A 9,324-nucleotide genomic window follows, 5' to 3' on the forward strand; every position below is an offset into this window, starting at 1 on the left:
AAACTTTCAGCAGAATTCTTTAAATAAAAAAATTGTCTTGGTCAGCCCGGACAGGTTGACTCCTACAATACAGCCTTTTCTCCTGGTGGCCGGGTCAGACTCGGCTCACCTGGCCCATGCTGCCGACACCTTCACTAAAGCGTTAAAGCTTTTTCACAATCTAAAATAAACAAATTACTCTTGGGGTTTTAATATTTCAGTTTCTTCCTCAAAAAAAAAAAAAAAAAATGGAAAGAGGAAAAACAATGATAACATAATACACAGGCCATTTATAAACCTTTAATTTACAAAATAAAAGACACTTAACAGTCCACTATTCAGGTATCTGGGCTTCCTCTGGATTTGTTGGTTTCCTTTTAAGAGGAATAATATAGATTGCATTCTTGGCCTCTTTTATTCTCCACCATCGTCCCAACCTGCAGAAAAACAAACTTACAGTCAGAGGTAGCAGATACAAACAGACATCATCCAGATAGCAGCGCCTCAAACCTTTGTGGAACAAGTGAATCATTGTCAGACATTGAAATCATAACAAATGCCACGTAATATTTTGATGTGTGTGGGGGATCATTTTAAACTCTGATCACAGACATTGATTTGAACTGTCGAGTTTAGATGAAGCCTCGACTCTGGCTGATGAGGCTGGTTATGACTGGAGACATTGTAGCCTTCAGGTTGAGTTCAGATCGTCAGCTGTGGTTGTAATCAAAGTTCTTTATAAAAAAAAATATCTGCAAATTAGATTCAAACCGCATCTACGGTATGTGGCAGTTTTTCTAATTATCCACTTTGCTTCATAATATTACACTTATTTTTCTGGACATTTAAAAATGCATTTTCCAATGCAAGTAACTGTTGAGCTCCTTTCAAATCAACTAATGTCATCTCAAGCTACTGCCACTGGGACAGAGGATGAGAGAGGGTTGCACACTCCCATCTAGTGGACATTTCATGCATTGAACCTGAACCGGCCTTCGTTACCTGTGCTCCTGTCCAACTCCTGCCACCAAGAACTGACCAGAGCTCGAAAACTTCAGACTGTTGACGAAACCAGCCTGAGAGAGAAAGCAGAGACACAATGTTTTGAGACGGCCATTGTAGCTGACAGGAATGCAATGTAAATGATGTGTACTTTTCTAAAACACATCTTATGTAAAACGTGACCATTTACAAAAGAGAGGACAAAGAAAGAGCTTACCACTGGTACACTGAACAGAGGCTCCAGTCCGCGGTAATACTGGCCACATTTCCACACCTGCACATGAGAGTTGTGTGAACCTGTAGAGGAGAACAGTGGTAACTTTACATCCCTGCAGACAACAGAACATCTGAAGAGCAGCGGAGATGAACGCAAATGCATCAACTGTTTTACTCATAAGTGTGTCGGGCACTTAAGAACATGGTCTTTCATTTTATTGATTACATTTGTATTCATAAAAGACAACTGTGAAAAAGGTTTAATTGAATGCATCATGTGCACAATAAAGTAAATGTATGTGTGATAATAGAAAGCTGAACTCTCACAGCCAAAGGCACCTGAGGCGACAGTATCCGAGTTGTGCAGCGCCGCTACTGAAGACACCCAATGAGGCTGCTCCAGGCCCGCGTCACCATGGCAACCGTGAGCCTTTTTCACTGTGCTGAGAGGCCTCTTCTTGTTGACGCTCCACAGAGACACAGAGCTGAGGTCGTACAGAGAACACGGAGGAGAACCATGAATGAATGAATGCATCTGGAACAACGCTGAGAAACTCAAGACAACGTGATTGTAAAGAGCTGCGTCCGTCTTACCCGTCATCGGCTCCCGTTAACATGTGCTCCTCGTTGATGAGCTGGATGCAATCGATTGAACCCCTGTAGGACGACAGAATATAGTGACAAAGTGACAGATGATGGTACTCGTATTTCTGAGAGCTCCGTGGAGTTACCTGTTGCTAGTAGCAACCACTACTGTCAGAGGTAACTGAAACTAGTTTTGTCCAAAATCGTCACAGTCAACTCATTCACTATGAACACTATTGAGTCTGTTATATAGACCCTCTATATTATCGAGGGTCTATATAAACGGACGCAATAGTGCTCATTTTACTGCTAATGAAGCGAGCCACTATACCAGCTGTTGATTACTGCAGTAAATACAGATTCTACCCTTACTTTACTAGACTTTACTCTTGTGGATGTTAATTACTCTTTTGTACTCCCCTATATAAAACTAATGTTGCAATGCTATTGTTTAAAGTCTTTATTGTGGTACATTTTTCTGATTTTAAATGGTTATCCTCTCAACTTTATTGAACTTGGCCCCGTTTCGATTTCCCAAGCTATAAGCACGAGCAAGCTTATGATGCTCATGCTTTGTTTTATTATGTGCCGTCATATATGATTGTTGACGTTCTCTTGATACGCATCTCTTTATTCGTTTATTCTCTTTGTGCAAACCAAATTCCCCTAAAAAAAAAAGTTTCATTCAGTCCTGATTTAATCCGTGCATCTATTGTGTATCTGATATACTATTAGAGTTGGAGCTGTGTGCATTTGCTACTTTCCATTAAGAGGCTTTAACCTTGGAAAAGTAATACTTTAAACTATGCTTTTATACAGTTCTGATCAAAGACAAACACATCTGAAATCAAAAAGGTGCAGACAGAGAAAACAACACAGTAAAGATGGACGGACTCACTCATGGCCGTGGAACACCAGCTGAGATTCCTCGGCTATCTTCCACACCCTCACCGAGCGGTCCCTTCCTCCGGCCGTCACACAGAGCTCGCGGCTCAGGCTGTCCAGTCCTGTTATAGCGTCCTGATGCCCAAAGCTACAGAGAATCACAATGACAGTTAAGTTCAAACTTTCAAGACAAATTCCAGTGTTTTGGCAGCAAGATAAAACAGTTTTCTGATTAGTTACTCACAGAGTTTCAACATATGCGTTCTCGTCCACATTCCACACCTTTACCGAGCGGTCGTGAGAGGCGCTGTACAGATCATGAGTTCCCCTCCTGAATGAGAGACCCTGAGAAGGAAAAAGACATTCGATGCGTTCTACAGGAGGACCTCGGAGTGACAGCATCTACACAACTGGTAAGATGAAAATAATGTTGTATTCCATGTAAAGGAGAGAAAGAGGCAGAACGTACCGACACAGGGCCTTTGTGTCCCGTGAACTTATAGAGATGTTTAAGCGTTTCTGCCTCCCAGATCATGATCAGTCTGTTCACATCTCCAGTGGCCTGAAAGATGTTGAGAAAGAGGATTCTTAAAACAAAAGTAGCACGTCGGCAAACTGCTGGCAAAAGCAGGATATGCTGAGAGAGTACTACTCACCAAGTATTTTCCATCTGAGGAAATGGCCATACACAGGATGTGGGCTGTGTGTCCAACATGCCGATCCTCTGTACCTTTCCTTCCACCAGGTATTGTGTGCAGTTTCTTTCCACTCACAACATCCCCTGATTAAATAAGAAAAATACTGAATTGAGTCTGCCATATTAGCCTCAGAAACAAGACAACTTAATTTATCCTCATTCAGTTTTCAGACATACTTCACTTAAGTATCAAAACAAAGATTTTTTAACATGTACTAACATTTAATGATTGAGCAGTCTTTGGCAGCAGAATAGATGCATTTGTCATCAGAGCTAATGACCAGACAGGTAATTGGAAGTTTGTGTCCTCTTAACACCCTGATCTCTGAAGCATCCGGTGGCATGATCTAAAACACAGAAAACAAAGGAAATAGCAGTCATGTTCACATAAAAAGACATGCTGTAGAGATTAAAGAAAAGTAAATTTCCATACTTACATCTTTGGCAATAAGCCGCTGAAGCTTTCCTTTTTGTTCAAGCTGAGGGAGAAAGAAAAACACATGACACAATAAGGTAAATATGGCAATTGATCTAACGTATTAAATCATATTTAATCGTATTAAATTAAATTGCGTCTAAGATAAAAGGACACAGGTTTAGTTCGGAATTCAGTGGAGGAAACTGAAAAGAGGGATTTATGATCAAACTGAAATTGCATTGTCACTAAATTAAAGCACAGGGGGTGGAGGACCAAAACAGGATGATGAAAAGTAAGGGAGTCATGTCTGGGGTGACCATGTGTCCAGTTTGATGCAGGATTGCACACATCATATCATCCCTTGACATAGTCTCAATATGTGGTACCACATATTGAGACTATGTCATGTATTTTGATTGGCTCTATTTATTTTTTGTTTATTGCAAAAGCAAAACCACTGCAGGAAAAACGCTTCTCTAAAATCTGGCTTTTATTCAAGGGCTGTGAAAAAAAAGCAGGGAAGGTAGTCATCTCGGAGCTGCGGTTGATGCTACTGCACACACAAAGTTTTGAGTCACAACTAAAACAAAGACTGAGACAATTCTTATAACTGGGTGAAGCCAGTCGTAGGTGATTCTCAGACAGTCATCTTATTTTTCAATGGAAACACGACACTACCTGCTACTGCATTGTAAACGTGTTGCACATCATGCCACACAAACCATTTGGTTTGGGATGTGTCATTACACTAGTAGCAATCACACTCTTGTCTACTTTGTGCTTTATACAGAAGACACTCACCACTTCTTCTTGAAGTCTTCCAGCAATCAGATCAGTCTCAAAGTTGTCATCTTCTGCTTTATCTTCCTCTGATGAAATCAGACCACACAATAAATACAGGCATAGACGGCATGTTATGTGTCTCAGTTATGCTGTTTGGGTAATACATGTGTACCTTCTGCCTTTAGCTGTTCGAGGTAGCGTTTGGCTAGTCTGAGCTTCTTCTCCTGTGGCGTTTCGTCATAATCAGGCTCTTCTTTTGACTGTCTTTTCCTGGGCACGACAGGACTGAGCAACAACAAACAAAGACACACATATACAACTTGCGGTGTTAGTTATGCGCTTTCAAAACGGGAACATACAAGTGATCATCAACGCATAACCCCGAGTGAGCACATGAGAAATGTAGCACCTCTCTGTTTCTGAGTCGCTGGAGATTTCTTCGTTGTGTCTGGGGTTGGGTTTCTTGGCTCGTAGCTTACTCTTTGCGCCCGAGTCCCCATCGCCCTGCAGCAGGAGAAAGCAAATGGAAAGGTTGTAATGAAACTGACTGAGTAAGAGCAGCAGGTAAGATCAGGTCGCATCACGTTAGCTAAAAGCACACGATTTAGCTTACTTGCTAAGTTGACGTACCTTTCGTTTGAGCACAGCTGTGTTTTTTCCCTTTTGGGCAAATTTGGGGTTTTCTTTTTTCTTAATAAAGAAAGTCGAAGACATTGTTGAAATAGCACGCGTGGCGTTTCAACGTAAACGCTCACTGTAGATAGTTAAACTGCTCAACTTTCTCAGAGAGCAAGTCAACATTGGACCCACATGGATTCACTGCAACCGAACTATGCAGCTGGAGTCACTGTTGAAGACAGACGCTGATTGGCTGATCGTCACAGTTTCTTTAGAATGTCCCGCCTTATGTTAAAAATATCGATTCCCATTGGTTAAATCACGAATTTAAGATGAGCAGGAAACTGTACAGTGGTAAAATACTTCCCTCGGGGAGTGCGTTTTCGCACCTTTGTTCCGCACGTAATTGTAAAAATATAAATTTCACAACGCAATAATATTGCAAGCCTGTGTACCACACACAGTAAAACATAAATACAGGAGCAGCATTTCACACATATTTAACCGGGAAACTTTAGCGCGGCTGCGGGAAATTAGCCGTAAATGTATCGGGATCTATGTACTGTACTACTGCAGTAGTACTACTACTTCCTCTACTACGCAGTATTTGCATTTACTGCGCTGTCTCTGTCCTCTGTGAGTGTGGCTACAGTTCATCCGTGAAGTAAAGCTGACCGGCCAGGTGAGCCTTATCTCAACCGTCTCGCATGAAATATCACGTGTATTTGTTAATGTATTGAAAGAGAGTTGGTATCACTCAGTGTCTCCAGCTGGAGGCGATCTAGAAGCTAGTAGGAGGGGTTGAGAAGGAAGGGGGAGGGGGATGCGATGTGAACTAACTTTTCATTTTTGTCTCCAAAATGGACGGACAAACCGCGCCGATCGAATGAAAAAGTTTGTCTCAAAGTTTGACTCCATCTTGTGCCGAAAAGGCTTGTGCTTGGTGTGTCAACTGCTCAAATCTCTACTCTCCACACAGATTATTCTCACCCCCATGCCACCCAAGAGAGACGCAGGGGCGACTCCAACAACACCACCACCAGTCAAGATGATAAAGATCGGCCCAGACGCACAGGAGTTTGGCTGCGATCCAGTGGAGGATAAGTACAGGTTGGCTGAGGAGTCCAGCTACTCTCCCTTTCCCAACAACGAGGTGATGCATGCTATTTGATTTATGCAATTGTGCTTAAACACAGCTGTTGTTTACCTTACTACACACTAAGAGTGGTTTCTGTGGTTTCTTCTCATTTGGCAGCATGAAAACATTGACTTTGATGAAGAAAATATTGCAAGCCCAGACATCAGAACAGACACCATCAGTCTCCTCATGAAAATTGAGCAGCTGCAGGCACAACTCAAATATGAACGCAGATGTAGGATTCTGGCCGAGAGAGAACTCAGGGAGATGAAAGGTGGGTGGAAGAAGATGACTAAAAATAACAACACAGTCTGATTATACTGTATGTGACTGAGCAGGACATATCACATGTTGGGCTCTTTAAGTACGATTCCAAAGAGAATAATACATTACAGCTAATCCTTCAATTGTCGTACATGTAATTTCTGAATAATTTTCAGGAAATAGTTGACTGTTAATTTAATTGTCTTCAGAGTTTTTAGTCAGCGCAAATCAAATCATGTAAAACATACATCTCTCGACGGGTGAGCATATGAGCCAATTTTGAGAATTTAATCTCCAGTAAAAATAGGACTATTTATCTGTGTTTTAAATTGAGTGCTTCTTCCAAGGCCATTTAGATTTTCAAGTAAAAATCCGTAGCAAATTGCATAATTTCTTTCAGAAAACCTTCTCGGATATTTGTGGAAAATTCCAGACCTGTTCAAAAATGTAAATGAAACATTTTTACATGCATGTAAATCAGTGTTGAGGAAGCATCAGGCCCACAATGTAGGGATATTCAAAAACAAACTGACAATAAGCAGTTGAATGAAAAAGCTAAAGTAAAACTATTTAGATTCTTCTTAGATACTTTATCGTGTTTGGCTGTTGCCGTGTCAAACGTTTCTTAGGTGGGACTCATAGTGTCTGCTAACATCCTAGCTATGGCCCTGTAGACATGCCATCTCGTACTGTTTATTACTCTATGAATAAACTTGCCCTGTTTACACTTTTTGCAGAGATGAACTCTCTCATGATGCAGATGAGGCACACAGCACATGAACTGCAAGTCACTCTGGATCACGTCCTGCAAGGAGGCGAGGCCGCAGCAGTGCCGCAGACCTCTCAAGATGAAACGGTCTCTTTCCTGGGTGAGGCCGGGGAAGAGATGAGAGAAGAACTTAATATGCCAGAGGTCAGTGCTCTTATTTCATGTCTTCTAACAAAACAATGTTGGTAAGATTGCTCAAGTCATTTAAATTCTGTTATCATAGGAGAGCTTATGATACAATATTTCATAGCTCCCGCTTAAAGCATTTTCATTTATTTTATTTTTTAAAGCAAATGCTAATAGGATTTGACAATTTCACAAAAGTGATGGTGTATTTAAGGCTAACATTTTGATTTACATTTTTCTCGCAGGACGATCACAACTTCTTGTATCTCTCGGAGCATCTTCGAGTACCCAGAAACCTTTATATGCGCATCGCCGAGATTGCAGACTACAAAAAGTACACGTCAGCTTTGCTGATGATACTTTTCGACAGAGAAACATTGGCCACACACTCTCTGCAGGGCCGGAGGAACACCTTCACTGGAGAAGATTGCCACAAGCCTCAACTCCCTCCTGAGATCCTGAGAAGTTTAATTGGTAAGATAAGAACATTTAGTATCACACAGGCCTTATTTGCAGATGTTGTGTTATTTATGAAGTTGATTATGGGAAATCACATTTTGAATATGCTTCTTCTTCCAGCTCATGTGACAGTCAAGTTCGGCGTTGAAAGCAGCCAAATAAAAATTGCAATCCGTACAAAGTTGAATAATGAGGACAAGCTATTAAAGAAGAGACTGGGTATGGGTAAAGCTGAAAACAAAGCTTTGATTGATCAAAGCTTTTGCCAAGATGCTTCACTCCTGAATGAAAATGGAGCAATGGAAAATGATTCACAGTTATAATCTTTTGAGTCTGCCTCCATCTGTTGGTCACCAGTTTTACATTATCTGATAGAAGTGTGTGACAGGTTGCCTTTTTAATCCATCTGTAGTTTATTCAGTATGGAAATCTAGTGCTTGACGGTAGCTATTTTAACAACACCTTTTTAGAATTCATTTTTTACAGTTGTCTGTGTGTAAAGTGTAATCTGGTGACACAAACAATACATTAGACAGCACTATGAAATGTTGCGTGTAATAGTCTGTGGTCAAAACTACCAAGTGCTTTTATTTAATTTAAGGTAGTGAGTGGCTGTGTCTAAATCTTCTGTGAAGTGGGCCTTTGTCAAACATTTGTACTGGTTCAACTTTTCTATCAGCTGGCCTTTGTGTGTTTTTGAAAGTAGGACATTTAAAAACGTAAAATAATAAGGGTGCTATTTGTACCCTGTTCATATCAAACTACTCCAAGTTATCCTGTGCTTCTAGAATAGGTATTTTTTGCAGTTGCTGTCAGTGATATTTTATCTTGTTTCCAAATATTCTGTCAGTTTCTTGTAATAAACTACGTAAGGGACAATACACTTTTGGAATCGTTATTCTTCTGTTATCTTCTGAACTTGGACCCTTTCCAACATCAGCTCCGTTAAGTATGCTCTGCTCTTTTGGATTTTTGTTTTCCCACCAACCAACAGATGTCAGCGCTGAGCCCCGTTTCATGCTTATCTGCAAGCGACGATCAACTCTCAAAAGACTACAGCTGTTAACAATGAAAGGTTTCTGTTTCTTGAAAAAAAAAAATCAAGAAATAAGATAATACAATAGTTGTAAATTGGTGAATAGATGGAACAAATCTGTATTCTTTCAGAACCTCTGGAGGGGAGAATAGAGGAACATCTGTAAAGGCGGCGGCATAGTGGACAGTGTGTGACAGTCACTGCCACATACTGACTGAAAGTGTGTGTTTGTGAGAGAGAGATGCTTATTGTCTGCGGGTGGCAGTTTGATAGAGTCATGTTGTCTTGAAAGATGTGATTTGAACAATCACTAATTGCTGGCTCCTCCCCCCTCCTTTTGCTCAACCAG

General features: G+C 40.9%; 2 protein-coding genes across 3 annotated transcripts; one reads left to right on the forward strand and one right to left on the reverse strand.

Annotated features, from left to right (window-relative positions):
• Positions 1–250: 250 nt before the first annotated feature.
• Positions 251–5,325, reverse strand: rrp9 (ribosomal RNA processing 9, U3 small nucleolar RNA binding protein). 2 transcript variants are annotated; one of them, XM_079218606.1, is made up of 15 exons: positions 5,196–5,325; positions 4,975–5,069; positions 4,738–4,850; positions 4,584–4,651; positions 3,802–3,843; positions 3,585–3,711; positions 3,324–3,448; positions 3,137–3,229; positions 2,912–3,012; positions 2,681–2,815; positions 1,792–1,854; positions 1,537–1,682; positions 1,199–1,278; positions 982–1,055; positions 251–416 (listed from the first exon to the last, which is right to left on the reverse strand). In XM_079218606.1, exons 1-15 carry the CDS (start codon positions 5,277–5,279, stop codon positions 314–316), a joined length of 1,449 nt encoding a protein of 482 aa, XP_079074732.1. In that variant the 5' UTR covers positions 5,280–5,325; the 3' UTR covers positions 251–313. The 2 variants fall into 2 exon arrangements, with proteins under 2 accessions (XP_079074732.1, XP_079074731.1); XM_079218605.1 differs by having other exon boundaries at positions 1,525–1,682.
• An 852-nt stretch (positions 5,326–6,177) lies between these two features.
• On the forward strand, positions 6,178–8,808 carry LOC306736658 (uncharacterized protein; the record flags this gene model as incomplete). The annotated part of the gene is made up of 5 exons (XM_079218309.1): positions 6,178–6,336; positions 6,439–6,595; positions 7,323–7,498; positions 7,726–7,954; positions 8,060–8,808. The coding sequence occupies 5 exons, from the start codon at positions 6,178–6,180 to the stop codon at positions 8,260–8,262; spliced, it is 924 nt and encodes a 307-aa protein (XP_079074435.1). The 3' UTR covers positions 8,263–8,808.
• Between the last annotated feature and the right edge of the window lie 516 nt (positions 8,809–9,324).

Source organism: Taurulus bubalis (assembly GCF_910589615.1).
Source record: "Taurulus bubalis genome assembly, chromosome: 5".
Classification (NCBI taxonomy): Eukaryota; Metazoa; Chordata; class Actinopteri; order Perciformes; family Cottidae; genus Taurulus; species Taurulus bubalis.

Excerpts from the sequence above, each read along its gene's own strand:
- rrp9 (XM_079218605.1), bottom strand. The coding sequence starts at position 5,279 with ATGTCTTCGACTTTCTTTATTAAGAAAAAAGAAAACCCCAAATTTGCC. Across the intron at positions 3,712-3,801 it reads AGCGGCTTATTGCCAAAGAT|ATCATGCCACCGGATGCTTC; the intron begins GTAAGTATGGAA and ends TCTGTGTTTTAG. Across the intron at positions 1,855-2,680 it reads CTGGTGTTCCACGGCCATGA|GGGTTCAATCGATTGCATCC; the intron begins GTGAGTCCGTCC and ends GTCGTCCTACAG.